Source organism: Oenanthe melanoleuca, chromosome 1A (assembly GCF_029582105.1).
Source record: "Oenanthe melanoleuca isolate GR-GAL-2019-014 chromosome 1A, OMel1.0, whole genome shotgun sequence".
NCBI lineage: Eukaryota > Metazoa > Chordata > Aves > Passeriformes > Muscicapidae > Oenanthe > Oenanthe melanoleuca.
The window spans coordinates 32,199,871-32,215,828 of record NC_079334.1 but is presented as its reverse complement, the minus strand read 5'-3'; the positions used below and the strand labels follow the sequence as shown (position 1 = coordinate 32,215,828).

Here is a 15,958-nt window from a genome sequence, read left to right as displayed (position 1 = left end):
TTCTATAGCCAAATATATGACATTTTTAGGTTGTTTTTTTTTTTTTTTTTTTTTTTTAAGCATAGTGCTTTCTGAGTGGTTCAGCTACATCTGACCACAGATGATTCAGCTAGGTAATTACTCCTTTTGTCTTCAAAACAGCTTAGATAATTGTTATTTATTTTGCATATTAGAATTCAGATAATGAACAATGTGTTTTCTTCTGTTATCTTTCTTTCCATCAAGAGAGTCTGGGTTTGTTTTTTGGTTTTTTTCCTTTCATTTATGGTTATGTTAGAATCTGACTTTAAAACATAATTTAAACTGAATGCAAGAATATGAGTAAATTGTTGTCTTAAATCTGGTACAACTGGCCATAAAGTATACAACTCAATAAATAGTTAAGGAAGCCAATACTGGTTTTGTTACTCTGATTTTAATTTCAGTGCCAATTTTAAATCCTTGCTGTTGTAATTTTTCTTTTTGCAGCTGCCTACAGAATCACTGTTTTATCGAGCTGTTCTTCAGGTTATTATAGAAGAAATTTATGGTGTCACCAAAAGGTAGGAAGCTCTGAATTCACAGAATACCAGACAAAGATTGATCTGGTTCTCTTCCACCTCTGTGTTGTAGAGAAAGTATTTTTTGGGGAGCAGAAGGATGTAGGAATCAGTCTCATCAGGCTGTATATACACATCAGTATTGAAATATAAGATATATTTGTTCATCCTAAATCCATATCACAAATGTGTTGCCCTTCCTTTACCTGTAGCTGAAATAGGCCCTCTTTACCCATGAGTACATGGGTAAAGCACATCTTCACCTGGGAATACTCAGCAAATGCACTGAAAAGTCAACACAGTCCTGGGCTGCCCTGTCATGCAGAGGTCCTGGCAGATTTGATACTGCAGAAGAAAAAGAGCATTTCTGTTTGCCCTGAGAAAAACTGCTGACAGCTCGATGGCCGTCATGGCTCTAAAGAGCTACTCACTGCCTGAGCTACACTGGCAAGTGCTGCGTCCTTGTAGGAGAGGGATTTGAAGAGCTGCTGCTGAGGACCTGACATCTACATTACACTCTTCTGTAGTTGCAGTTGGATTAGATTTTATCTTATTCTGTGGGATGTATGCCTGTTAGCACTTGGATCACATCCAGAAGCACACCTTCCAGTTTAATGTAGTTTGAAAATAGTCTGTTTTTTGAGCTCTGATACTAGTTCACTGTGTGAGCCAAGGCATGAGAGGTGGAGAAAACTATAAAATTGACTTCAGAAGTATACTCCTGATCTAAAATAAGTGCTAATACAAATACCCTTAAAACTTTTGCTAGATGTAGAGCCAGACAGCTTACCCTTCAGAAAGTTAAATTCCTGAAAGAAGAAATGGAAGAAAAGGACGTTGTGGCTGCTAAATTGTAAAGAAAGACTGTGAGGTGTATTTTTCATTTTTTGAAGGAAGTATAATTTGGAGGAATAAATTAAGATTTTATGTCTGTAATGAACACAATGGGTACCTTGGAAAGACCTTTCTCACCCCTTTCTTTTTTTTCTGAGTATGATGTTAAATGCCCATCTTCCTAAGAATGACATAACAAACATAATCATTAACTGATTTTCAGACTGCATCAGCCTAAATGTTTAGGTTCATCTGAATATTAAATATGACAACAGAAATTATTCTCAATGAGTGGGTCCTTGACAGCTAAACAGCATTAGAACTGCCACTGAGTGAAATATTTTGAAATCTTTCTGTTGACTTCAGATGTTAGTTCTGGGTTTTAGATAAGGAGATAGGTTTTAGTAAGAATAAAGAGGGAGAAAAGATTTAAACTAAGATACTTCTATTCAGTTTTTCACTGGGAAGGTGTGGGGAGAGTATATTTCTTGTTAAGTAATTCAGTAGCTGAAAATTCTGTACCTGAATATTTAACTCCTACACTGCACATCTAGAAGAGAAATATTAGACTTAGTAAAGAAAGTGAATTCAGACTAAAAAAAAAACCTTTGTGTTTTATTTCTGCAAGATATTTTAAGCACAGAGCAGAGAACAAATATGAGTGGTCTTTTAGGATTCATTCTTCCTATATGTTTTTTTTGAGTTTATGTGCATTATTTTAACATATTTTTTTGAAACAACACATGTTTTCATCTGACTTGAAATGCAAGCTATTGAGTTGTGAACAGGACAGAATTCTGGCATCCTTTAAATAAAAACTGAAAGGATAAGAACACCAGGTAACAAGCAGAAGTGGCATTTGCTCAGTCTGGTGGTTGGTGTTAAATAAATTACAACAGCATTATGATAGATTATGGAAGTAATATAGAAGTATAGAAGAAAATGTGTTTCAGTGGAAATAATAATTTTGTCATTCATATAAGGAAATAAAAAATGTTAGTGAAGAAATTAGAAAGAAACTTCAACTATCTCTCAAAATTTTAGGTAAAATAATAACTCTGTTATAATCATAATACAATTATACGGTCGCTGTGTCTAGAAGTTACTTCAAGTATTAGCTAGATTGTTTTAAGTGGAAGGGGAAAAAGGAAAGTTGTTACTAACTTGGCAGTAGTAGCCATCTAACTGATTTGTTTCTCCTGGTAAAAATACTTGAATTTCTGTTGTTGGATATATAAAAGCCTACACCTCAGTACTGTATTTGCAGTGATCGACATGTTGGAAAAACCTTCTCCAAATCATCCTCCTTTGTAGATTATGTCAGACGGTCTCTGAAAAAGCTGGAACTGGATGATTCAAAGGTGAGTCATTAATTAGTAACTATATGAAGTTGTTATCTCCATATAAGTTCTTAAGTCAGCACCACAATGCAATGTTTGAGCCATTGAGTTGATTTCTGTCTTATATTGCTGTATGAATATTGCATTTGAAGACTTAATACCTTTAGATTAGTAAATGTTAAAGAAATACATGAAGATTTTAAATCACTTTATTAGCTGGAGAAAAAGAAGTAAATGCAAAGTCGAGATTTAAAATCTTTTGGAGATTTTATTTATGTTCTTGGATATCTTGTCTTACTCTTAGTCCTACAACTGCTCAATTGGTCAACAGATGGCAACATAGCATTAGGCATATGTGCGAAGATCACAACCATGTTGTGAGAGCAAGTTGTGCAAAGGAGACACTAGAGAGTACTAGACAGATTGTTAACAAATTAAGTACAATCAAAGGAAAAGTGGGAGTGGCAAGCATGTAAAATATTTAAGGTAAATGTTGTTGCAGTCTTCAGTAAAGTAATGTTTAAAGCCTGTAATCAAAATATAAAATCACTTAAAATTTGCTAGGCATATCAAAGCATGAGCTAGGAGACACAGGCAAAACCAAATAACCAAGTAAATTCAAACGACATTGAAATCATCCTGACTGCATTAAGAAAAGGAATTATGCTTGAAGTGTGCTGTATTTTAGAAGGATTGTATTTAATTCTGTAGTTAGCAAATCACATCTAGCAAATGTAGTTACCTGTTTGCTTTTTCACTAACAAGATGCCTTCGCCTCAGGTGGAAGTAAAATTATGTCTTTCTTCATGTCACCCAGAAGCAATAGTGGATTGTTTGTGTAATAATCAGTTCACAAGATCATTGATTAAACTCTGCTAGTGTAGATTTGTTCACTCTTTTCTTCAAAACCAGTAACATAGAAAGTTTGTGTCAAGAGGTCTGATTTTACATATGTTGCCTTTTGCTAAGAAGGGTCTGGACAAATGCAAGTTGCCCTGAGACAAAGATGTCTGTCAACACTACTTCAAGCTGCACGTTTATGTGGTTGCTAAAGACCTGATTCAAGTAAATGCTCACTTTTGCTCATGTTTCTCCTCATTTTATGTGCAGCTGGCTGCATACTGAAGACTGGATTTTATGCTGATGTAAATAATATTATTTTTTATTTCCCAGCTATATTGAAATCTGCAGCAGCACAAAACCAGTGCTATTTTTATACTACTGAGAGGAAAATTGTTACTGCTCCCTTAACAGTGGGTTCTGACCCTGCAGTTTTCATGGTGGAGTCAGCACTATATCTACACAAATATTGGAGAATGTGTTAAATACCTCTCTTCAGAAAAAAGAATACTTACGTAGCTAGAAATGTGATGAAGCCTAAACATTTGCTCTGAAAGACAACAAAAATCAAAGAGAAATTTATGTGGAATTTGTTTTTTAATGTCTATTTAGAAATGAACAAAAGAGCAGCTGTTCTGCATAGACCAAATGTCTACTTTGTCTCTGGCAGTGGACAAAAACTGATGCCTTGGGAAGAATATAAGGTTGGAGTAAGCCTATATGAAGCATACTTCCAGAATGATCCAAAATGTCCTTGTCATTCACAAAAAAAAAAAAAATGGAAGCAGTCATTGTCTCAATGCATAAATATATTTAGGTTATATTTAAAAAGCAGCTAAAACTTAGTGACACTGTCTAATACAACCAGAGAACTATAAGAAAAAATTGTTTCCATATGGGTCTCTGTTTTACATGTGCAAAGATATTTTCTAAAATACAGAAGTCAAGAAACTGCAAGTCTCCAGTCTTTTACTAGGCTTATCAGAATATTGAAAAGAATTTCATTCTATATGATAATAAAAGTAGTAGAAAGGAAAACAGAGGGGTAGAGACACTGTTTCTAGGTGTCCCTGCCAGGATTTGGTAGCTTGTCATGCGTGGTAAAATCTTGCATGGTTTTTATCACTGAAGCTAAATCTGTACTGTGGGACGTAAACAATGTTCCAAACTTAATGGTTCATGATAAGCATCACATCTGCTTCCTTTACACACACCAATACCTCTGTTTCGGATCAAAAGGTAGCCCTGGTGCAATCCAGTCATTTTCCAGTCTGGCCAATTGTGGAGGCAGGATAAAGAGTGCAAGTATATAAAACACCTAACTTGCCTTGATACTCGTTTTTGTAAGTCTGTGCCTTTTGCTAAATACTACACTGATGAAGACTCATCAGGTATAATTATCCAAATCCTAAAGCATTTTTAGCTGTTGATTTTAAGTAAAGATAAGTTCTTGAATTGCACCAATAATTCATGTGAAGAAAGCCCTCTGCTTTTTTCCTTTGTGAAATAGATGTGAAGTTTTTGCCTATGTGAAGCATAGATCAGATTCTTTATGAGAAGAGCCAGAAATCAGAAATGAGTTAGAGTGATACAACATAATAAAATAGTTTTTCTACAAAAAATAAAAAAGGCATTTTGAAATAACTTTACACTACTCGTTAAGAATTACTGTTCAAGGACTGAAGTTTCCTATTAAGTGAACCAAAATAATTTCTTCCATTCATGGTGTTTCTTTTTAGTGTGGAAGAGCCTGTCAATTAAACTCTTAGATGCAAATGAAATACTTTTTTCTGGCTTTTGGTATAGGACCATTCCCTTCACACATCTCTTCACCTCAGCAGTAAAAATGAGGTATAAACCATGACTACTGAATTTCTGACAAAACATTCTCATTCTCTGAGGGCAGAGAAAGGTCTTTTAGTATGAGCATGCTGCTTCACAGGCATGGTTATATTGCTTATAGCTTCAGAATTAATGGAATTGCTCTGTGGGCCATGGATCGTAAAATCATAGAAGGGATTTAATGGTCATCTAGTTCCACCCTCCTGCTGTGGGTGGGGATACTTTTCACTAGGCCAGGTTGCTGAAAGCTCCATCCAGCCTGGCTTTGAATGTTGCCAGGGATGGGGCATCCACAGCTTCTCTGGACAACCTGTGTCAGTATCTCACCATCCCCAGAGTGAAGGATTTCTTCCTTATGTAATCTAAACCTATCCTCATTCATTTTAGAGGCATTCCCCCTTGTCCTGTCACTACATGCCCTTTTGGAAAGCCCCTCTCCAGCTCTCTTGTAGGTCCCCTTTAGGTACTGGAAAGTGCTTTAAGGTCTCCTCAGAGGCTTCATTTCTCCAGGCTGCACAGCCCCAACACTCTGAGCTTGCTGGCCACAACTCTTTCAGTGCAGCCATTCAGTGAATTCCTTATCCCCCAAGCGATCTCCAGTTTAGAGACAAGGATGTCATGTGGGATAATGTGAAATGTTTTGCACAAGTCCAGGTAATGATGTCAGTTACTCTTATCTACCAATGCTGTAACCAATTCATAGAAGGCCGCCAAATTTGAAGGCACAATTTACCATTAATGAAGCCATGTTGGCATAGTTTTCAGGAGGATTTGATGCATGATCTTAGGCATCGAGGTGAGACTGACTGACCTGTAGTTCCCCAGGCCTTCAGGTTTTTCCCTTTTGAAAATGAGTTATGGATTATGTTCCACATTTTCCATGGGAACTTCACTAGGTTGACTTGACTTCTCAAATATGCTGTATAGTGGCTTAGCAACTTCATCTGCCAGTTCCTTCAGAGCCTACAGAAGCATCTCATCAGGTCCTATGGACTTGTGCATCTTCAGATGTTCTTGAGCCTGATCTTCTGCTACAGTAAGCATGAACCGTTCTTCATTTAGTCAGTCCCTGCCTTTGTCTTCTGCAGCTCAGGTGGTGTGGCTGAAACACTTGCTGTTGAAGCCTGGGCTTCCCCTTGAGCTTCACATTACCTCCCAAGCATTCCTTATTGGTGAGAGCTGAGAGCATTGGCTCCCCTATCTCATAGGAAGGATGTTCTCATTCATGCATTCCAGGAACCTCCTGGGTTAGTTTTATGTCCTGCTGTGTTGTCCCTCCAACAGATACTGGTGTGGTTGAAATGCCCCATGAGGACAAGGACTTGTGAAAGTGAGGCTGCTCCTTTGTGCTTGTAGAGGACTGTATCTAGAGACCCCTGTGCAGGGCTGCAGTAATTGGTCTTGATACATACCAAAGCAGTATTTTGTTCCTCATTGTTTTCTTTGTCATAGTTCACTCTTCCTAAAGAAGACTCTGTGTTGTACAGACAGAGCATTAAGGGTCACATAGGTTTTGGAGAAATTCTTTCTATCGCAAGATTTCTTTTCCATTTTATTCACCATTTTACCTAATTAACGTGAACAGGGAGCCCTCTTTTGGGAGAATGGCGCATTCATCCCTGTCCTCTCTCCTGGATAGAGTTGCTGGCCCCTCTGATACTTGTTGGCCTTTTTTCTTTCAAGCAGTGTGAGCAATTCCTTCCTCTTCCGCTCAGAACATGTTTCAACTGTTTGTAGGTGCTTCACAAATGCATGTAAAATGTCTTTATTAATACAAATGATTGCTGCCTAAGACAATAAGTGCTACAAATAGCATTGCCATGGCAAAAAGTCCTCAGAGAAGTATTTATGTATTTCTAGAGTTTTAAGAAAGAAAACTCAAAACTCTTTAGGTTTCCTGGTGTCCTGTTCTAACTGGTGTAGATTAGCAAAAGATCTTTCATAGGGGTTAGCTTAAGTGATTAAACAGAGGAAGTGCTTACAAAGCCAAGGCCTGGACGTGTGTCTGACAGCCTTTGGGATCTATTGACTTGGTGCTTTTGCCAACTCCAGACAGTTTAATTTTGAGTATTAAAGCTGGTAGACAATAGTGAAGTCGGAATTTGTGCAAAAATGCTTTTTTTTTTCTTTCATTAATTGCTTATTTCTTTATCAGACAAGTTTGTGGTTTTTTGTATATGATAAGTGGACATGGCTTACTCTTAGCTTATTGTATTCTGTCCTTGACTTGCAAATTCTCCTCAGCAGTGATTAGTGGAATATAATAAAATACAGTTTGCAAATGAAGGGAAATAACATGAAGCTTACTGTGTGGCTTAAATTTCTTCTTGCTTTAAAAAGTGTTGAAAAGCCACTCACTTAGCCTGGGAAACTGTTGGTAGTGGAATTGTGTAATACATTAAGACATGAACTAACCTGAATATATGCGTTGTACTGGGAACTAAAAAGAATTTTTGCAGAAGTTGGGGAAGAGAGAGACTTTTAGTCTGAGATTTCTTACGATCTTAATGTCTACCCCACACCCAACCTCAGTGTGAATATCTTGAAATGGTAGTGAATATCTGAAAGTAGTGGTCCTTGCTAAGAATATTTGTAATTTGATATATTTTATTGTGTTCAGCCATTGGGCAAACACAGAGCCAAAGCCAAAACAATGCTCTCCATTTTCCCCTGAATCCTGAAACAACACTTAACTGAGACTAAGCAGTCAAAAAATGAAGGTACTACATGGATTTACACTCTTAATGCATTTTACAATTGTTGAAGAGTTGACTTTCTTCACTGTTTTCTTGGACAGAAGGAATTTCATCTCACAGACTTCCTGTTTCCCTTGTTAGTTAAGGAAGTACTAAATGACGGCTTAGGTAACACTTGCATAGCACATAATGCTGCTTTTAAGCATAACTGTTTTTCACATAAACAAAATACTATCCCAGTTATGGTACTGTAGCATTTTACTCTGAAAAGGAGCCCTAAGAGATGTGACTTGTAACTAAATTAGGTATATTATAAATAGTATAGATTGCATTAATTTGAAATGCATTTTAAACAAAGTTCTAAATAAGTTTGTTTTTAAGTTCTAAATAACTTTGTTTTAAACAAAGTTCTTAAGTCTCCCAGTAATTTCATTGTCTGTTTTACATTATTTTACAGTATATAACATTACATTATTTTTGACTACCTTATTCATGGAAAAGTTGTAACATTTCCTTTTAGGTATGTTTTCCCAAATGTTTTGAGCTGATCTAAGACACCGCTCTGCCTTACAGTTTTCTTGTATTCTCGTTAGTGTTCCTGATAGTGCTGGTACAAGTAGAGAGAGGAAACATGGAATTGTGCAGTCAGTGCAGGAAAAAGCAGTCCTTTTGAGGTAGCAAAGAGGAATTGCCTCTAACAGACTGTGGAATAGCATCCTTAGTCTGTCTCTTCTCTGGGGGACATGTGCAGCATTGGACAGTAAAAGAGACTTTCATTCAGTGAAAATACTTTTAGTCTAGGAAAGGATTCAGCTCTGAAAAAATGCTCTCTGAAGAAATGTGAAGTGTGGTATCAGTAATTGCCCCACAACTTGGGCCTAAATATTTTCTTTTCAGCCTGTGCTCTATCAGCATGTCTGTGGGATTGCAGTCCAAGGTAGGTGTGCTCAGGTATCCCACAAGGTATCTCACACGCTCTCAGAGCTCTGTGAACAGTCTCACCGTGTTCACAACAGATCAGTCAGTCCTATGGTTCATGTTTATTGCCATCTCCATCATATGGTATTTATGGTATATCTATATGGGATTGTTACAGGTAGGTCACTGGAGACCTTGCTAGGTCCTCTTGCTTGTTTTAGTTGTTTAAATGACCACATCAATCCACGAAGAAATCAGTTCAAAATAAAGCTTGCACCACCATCGCAGTGCAAAGAGCCAAGGTCCTGTTGTTCACGACCTGATGAAGACCAGGAGACATTGTAGCTGTATCAGGGAAGAAATACTGGCCAAAATGAAATGAAGGTCACTTGAGTGTCAGTAACTTAAGTTATATCTTTGAGTGCAGTCATTTTTAAGACAAATGCATGTATTTGAGTTTTTTCATGCTTACATCAAAATGTAAGAAAAAAGTTCACTGCATATATATGAAGAAATTTTTTTTGGATATGCAAGTGAGATAAAACACAGAGAACAGTTTCTTGGATAACTTTAGTGGCTGAATGGGGCTGGCTTTGCATATGGAAGTACAATTCTTCTTCGAAAATGCCAAGAGTAAACTAATCCTACATCCTCTCAGAAGGAGAGCTGAAGGTTGTGTTAGGTACCGAAGGCAGGTGGAAAGCTGGAGGTTGAAGTTTCAGACAAGACCAGTGTTATCTGGGTTTTAGTTGTCTTCCAATAAATTAGCCACATGGCTAACTACCAGTCACCCTTTTAATGCCCTTCTCTACCAATGGATACTTTTCAATGGATACTTTCTCTCTTTTCCAGCTGAGCTGTTGCATTGTATTGGTTTGGTCACCAAGCTTTTGGAGTTTGGAATAGTTCCTAGGCTATCCATGACAGTGAGATGTATTCAGTCAGTGTGTGTAATAGGCAGGGGAGGAGTGGAAAAGCACATACTTGAGTATGGTAGTGTGCAAGAGACATTTTTGACCCACTTTTTATTTGCCAAACATTTCATAGCTTGTTTTCTTTTAATTTGAATGCTTTGTCTTGAAAAATGGAGAACATAAAGGAAGCAAAGGCAGAAGGGTTTCAAGATCACATTTTTCCAAATATAGATATTTATATCTTAATTCCAAATAGCCTGTAATTTCAAAAATCCATTATACTAAAACCCTATTAATACTCAGTTGAAATGAAAAGCTTATAGGGCAGAGGTTAAATAAACTCTTTTGTTTATTTCATGACTGATATATTTTAGCTGGTTTGACTATTCAGAGGGGAAGAGAAAAACAAAAAGAACTCTAAAATATTTGCACAGCTTCACAGAAAATAAAATAGCAATAAGACCAAAAAAATTCTTGTTAGTCCACATTAATACTGCCGGATAAACTACTCAACCTTTCTTTTGCAGTTGGGAAAATGTACTTTCTAAATTAAAAAAATATGACTGAAATACTACAAAAGTTTTTTCTGCACTCTTGTTTTAAAACAGAGTTAGAATTATGCATCATTCCTGAAAATAATATTTTTCAGATCTTCTAAAAGTGTCCTGTGATGTAGACTGACAACCTTGCCAGTCCTTAATTAACCTCTAAGAGAAAATGTTTCTTCAAGCTTTTGGCTAACTCTTTTTTTTTTCCTGTAATTCAAGCCCATTAGTTCTTGCCTTATCCACTGCAGACACAGTGAACAAACTGTTCCCTACTTCTGGGTGATAGCCTTGTAAAAACTGTTATTATCCCCATTCTCAATTTTGTCTCATTTAGTCTGATCAGTTCCAGTTCTCGGAGTCTTTCTTCATAGGTCATGTTTTCTAGATCTCTGATCTATTTTCCCTCTCAGGGCTTTTTCAGACAGTTCATTTCTTTCTTTGAAATCTGATGCCCAAAAATGGATGCAGTATTCCAGCTAGAGCTTTTCCACTGCCAAAGTTGAAGGATTACTTCCTGCACTTTGCAGGCTGCTCTCTCATACATGTCACAGAATGGTGATTGCTTTTCTTTGCAGTAGCACAACTGTGACTCTCACTCAGCTTATGATCTGCTCTATCTTCCAGGCTGTCATTTGCTACTCCCCATCCTGAGCAGCTGATTATTTCTGCCTGAGCCTAGTCCCTTCTGCTTTTCGGTACAGCATTTCAAACTATTCTCTAAGCAATGCTCCAGTTTCTGAAAGTTATTTTAAGTTCTGACAATGCCTTCCTGTTGCACATTTGCAGACTTAGCTAATGTGGTTTCTGTTTTATTGTCTGGATTTTAATGAAAATACTGCATTTCATAATGGACCTCCAGTCAGCAGGTCATTGCAATTGCTCAGACTCATTAGGAACCATTCTCTGGTTATGATCATTCAAACAGTTTTTGCTCACTTTTTAGTACTTCAATCTGAAGCTTGTTTCCTAAATTTGCCTATAAAATTATTATGGGAAATGTTATCAAAAATCTTTTTTAAATCAGAATATAGGATAACCAGTTTCTGTCATGAATCCTTTTACCCTCCTTACAACTGAAGTAGACTGACCTGTGATTTATGCTTGATGAATTTGTGTTAATTATTACTAATTTGCTTGTCTTTCAGTGGTTTCAAATTCTTTATTTGTTCCATTTTTTCAGTACATTGAATCTGAACCGTCTGCTTTATAATAAAAGACATGTATCTGCTATTTGTCTCACATACTCTCATTGAGAACTTCTCAGTGACAATGAGTAGTAGTTCTGAGGTCACTTCAGTCCCTTCTTGGCTGTCCCAGGATAAAGTTTATAATATTCACTTGATTTGAAAACTTACATAGTTTTTTATGTTTCCTGCTTTGTTTCCCTATTTTAGACAAAGATTTTACTTCTTTGCAGCTGTGTTCACCACATGCTCTCAGATGATTCTTCTAATAAAATGTGCAAAAATTTGTTAAGCATTTCAGCTTCCCTAGTTTTTTATCATAAGAGTCATAGAATCATTTAGGCTGAAAAAGACCTTTAAGAGCAGAAATTCCAACCATTAATCAACAGTGCAAGTCCACCACTAAACCATGTCCCTCAGAACCACATCCATGCATCTGTCAGAGCTGTTACTTTTCTGCTAAGTTCAAACTCTCTCATTCCATAGACAGAACAGCCATACTGCAAAATTTGCAGTACTGAAGAAGTGCATCAGGCTTTTTCAGCTCTGCTCTTCCCAGCAGCCTACATCAGCAATAATGCTGCAATCCTACTTCTCATTTCTTTGGCATGTTCCTTATGTGGCCAGTTCAAGTACCTTGTTCAGTGTCCAGGACTGCAGTCAGCAGATCAGACACATCATGACCTTCAAAAGCCAGGAGATGTGGTGGTCTGGCTGCCCTATAGAGAACATGCTTTATGAAAAGTAGTCATAGTCACAGCTGCAGCATGTGCTCTGCTGCACTGGCCAGCAAGGGCTGAAAAGGCTCAGTCAAGTTCCTGAACTGCCTGTGTATCAAATTCAGCCCCAAATCGCAGCATTTAGTCATGGTCACAGTGCTGGCAGTCTCACATCAGGTGATGGGAAAAGAAGAGAGGGAACATGAGGTAGTTCAAAGTAAAAAGAGAAAGTTCTGTTTTAAAGTTGGGTAAATTTAGGCATAGAGAAACAAAGCATTATTTCCAGAATCTGGTAGTAGGTTTTGGAATATGAAATACCATCCATGTTACTCTCACACTGAGTTTGCTCTGAGTTTAATTCTCAGATATTTAAATAAATCTCTTGGGCATGGGAGTGAGGAGGGGATGAGGTACATGGAAAGGAAATGAGAATGTTATCTCCACTTTACTGTGTAATTCTCATTTAAGAATGGCTGGAGCTTTCTGAATAATGAATATATCTCAGTATTTCATGTCAGTAGAAACTGCTGTGTGAAGAACAGTTACTGTAAATAAGAACTGAGAAACTGCTGTTGGAAAATTATTATAAATATTAGCAATGTGATAATTTCAAAAACAAAACATGGATTTCATTTTTTAGTGTGACAACGTTTAATTCCAAAGTTCTCTTGAAAAAGTAACTAGAATAACTCTGATATCTTTTTTTTTAATCCCTTGCAGCTCCTAGACAGCTGTATAATGGATTACTACGAAAAGTACAAGCACAGAATGAATGAGCTTGAAGCATTTAATATGGTAAAATTTACAGGATTAATACTACTACCTTGCATATATATGTGCTAGTCTAGAACAAAGCCCTATTAAGTTTTATGTGGAGGTGGACTGTCTCACACTGTGGTATGCAATCAAAAAACAAAGCAGTTCCCCATTCCATACTTTGGAATGTGTCCTATTCCAGAACTATATTAGGTGTAAGTAAAGTAATAAAGTGAACACATGGAAGATTCTTTTTCAAGAGGGACTATTGTATTGGAAAATGGAATGTCAGTCTCCTTTTAAATCTAGACTGGTCTCCATGCAGTTATTTAATAAAAAACTCTTTTTATTAAAATTCATTATTTCCCTCTTTAAAATGGTTCTGCTACATTTAATATTATTTTCCTGTTGGACAATGTCTGAAAACCACCTAAATAACATAGTTCTCAGACTTTATGGCATTACATGTATTTTTCATTTTTAATATAATCTGTTTTGAAGATGTCTGTCCCATAGGGAAAATTAGCAAGGTGACATTTGTAAAACAGAACCCCTAAAAAATGATTGACCATCCTGGAACTGTTTTGAGGAAATGTAGCCATTTGGAAGTGTATTGCCTGTCTTTCCCAAAAGGATTATAGCATCTAATCTTTCTTTCAGTTGAAGGTTGTTCTGGCTCCTTGCATAGAAGTTTTGATTCTTCTGGATCGTCTTTGCTACCTCAAGGAGCAGGTATTTTTGCATTCTCTTTTATGATACCTAAAGGCTACATTGTGAAATGAGGCTATTTGAGTCAATTTGTTACTGTGCAGATGAAAAGTCTGTTGTAGAATTATTATTCTCATCATATTTGCAAAAGTATAAGCATTCATTCCATTTAGTGTAAACATATGCCCAGCAGATGTTTTTATTTTCAACAAAGCAACAACAGTAAAGTTTATGCTCTTTTAATTCTATGGTAATTACTAGTCAATAGATAGTAAAAAATAAATTAATCAAAGATGTAGCAAATCTCATTATATACAACATAATGAGATATTTAATAATTTTTTAAAAATTATATGCTAAACAAATATTGTGCTGCTAATACTCAAACTTCCAATTAATGTGCTTTGGAACATATAATTCTAAAAATTTTGAAATAGATCCAATATGTGTATGATTTTCTTCTACTGTTCCTTAATTAAGATTAATAATGAGAGAGGATGCACTTTTTCTAAGTGTATGGGTCAGCTGAGGTACATTTGACTAACATACAGCCTGGGTATGTTTTAGAAGTATAGATCTGGGATATAATAAGCAAATGCTACTACGCTTACTCCATGATAACTTACATTATTATACTGTTTCTTCTAAGACTGATTTTGAGCTTGACCTGGCTAACTTGAAAGCAGTGGTGATAATTTTTCAGCTCCAGTAAACATTTTTCACACAAATAATAATTTCCTAGGTGGAAATGGTCACATCATCCAGCTTCTGCTCTGGGCCATGGTCAAAATAAAATCTTAAAATAAAGCTTAATCTCATTCATATGAATGAATAGCTGTGTTTTTCCACTATAAACCTTTCATTTTAAGAGCTCCATTTTATCATAAGTGAAAATTCACTTTATTCTCTGTCAGGATGCACTTGGAGCAACTGAATAGTAGTGAATGTATGCCTTTGTTCTAACTGGTATTTTTACAGAGAGGCAATTTGAAGTAGTTAAATAATGATGCATTTTCGCAAATGCCAACTAGTTAAAAACTGCATAGAAATTTGTATGATTTCCAAGATGGGAGATAAGACTTGCTGCATATAGCATTAATTCACCTTTTCTAAATGTAATATATGCATGGATTTAATCTTGTGCTGAGTGATTCACAAAATCTATTTAGAAAGAAAAATAAAAAAAAAAACAGCCAAATGCAGCATGATGACCAGATCCAGCCGGCCTGATTCATTTGAAAATTTAGTTAATTAGCTTCAGTAGTAGAATGTGCAACATAAAACAAGTATGACATGAACCTTAATTTCTTTGCTCTAGTTCAGCCAAAAAGCAAAGCTTTATTGATGAAGCAGGTAGGAAGCTATCACTTGATAGCACCAGAAATAATTAAATGACTTTAAAATACATCCTGTTATGAGTGTCCTTTTTTCACAGCAAACTTTCCTATGATTTTCTGATTAGATAAGTGGTTTTTCTGCTTAGCATTAGGATAATTCTATTTATTTTCAATTTTGTATTTCAAAATGTGGACCTATTACCATATTTTAGCTTATAAGTCAAACCCATTTTTATGCACTTCAATCATATATCATTTTCAGGAAAACATTGCCTGGTCTGGACTTGTGAAGTTATTTGATCCTGTGAAGTCCCCCAGATGCTATGCAGTTATTGCTCTGAAGAACTAGTCATGTTCTTAAGTGAAATCAAACTGCAAAGAGGTTGGAAATTCTGAACTGATAGTGCTGTTTCCTCTCTTTTATTCTGTTATTTTTAATTGATTCCTCAAGTACAATGTTTGCTTTTCAGATGCAAAAGAAAAAAGTGCAATGCCTCTTTGAATCTTCAGAAATAAATATCTCCTTTATAAATATGATTGCTTCCTTATGTCAGTTATTAATGTTGAACATCTGACTTTATTATAAATGTTACAGCCCATAGTATGTGACTATTATTTAAAATAACATTTATGTTTCTTCCTTTTAAGGTATTACACTTGTGTATCCTTTCTCTTGATATTTCTAATCTCAATATAACCTTAATTTTTCCCAGTGGCTAGTCTTAGACTAGGCTCACTTTTTTTCTTTTCTGGATTCAGATGGTGCACAGTATAAACAGAAAA

At 36.1% G+C, this 15,958-nt stretch overlaps 1 protein-coding gene across 3 annotated transcripts in view; it reads left to right on the top strand.

The window, feature by feature from the left end:
* METTL25 (methyltransferase like 25) overlaps positions 1-15,712 on the top strand; it is a 44,956-nt gene extending 29,244 nt beyond the window's left edge. For all 3 annotated transcript variants that reach the window (XM_056516311.1, XM_056516310.1, XM_056516309.1), the window contains 5 exons: positions 469-542; positions 2,641-2,734; positions 13,095-13,169; positions 13,791-13,862; positions 15,438-15,712. In XM_056516311.1, the coding sequence (XP_056372286.1) occupies positions 469-542; positions 2,641-2,734; positions 13,095-13,169; positions 13,791-13,862; positions 15,438-15,524 (402 nt within the window). In that variant the 3' untranslated portion in view covers positions 15,525-15,712. The remainder of the gene's footprint in view (positions 1-468; positions 543-2,640; positions 2,735-13,094; positions 13,170-13,790; positions 13,863-15,437) is intronic.
* Positions 15,713-15,958: the final 246 nt, after the last annotated feature.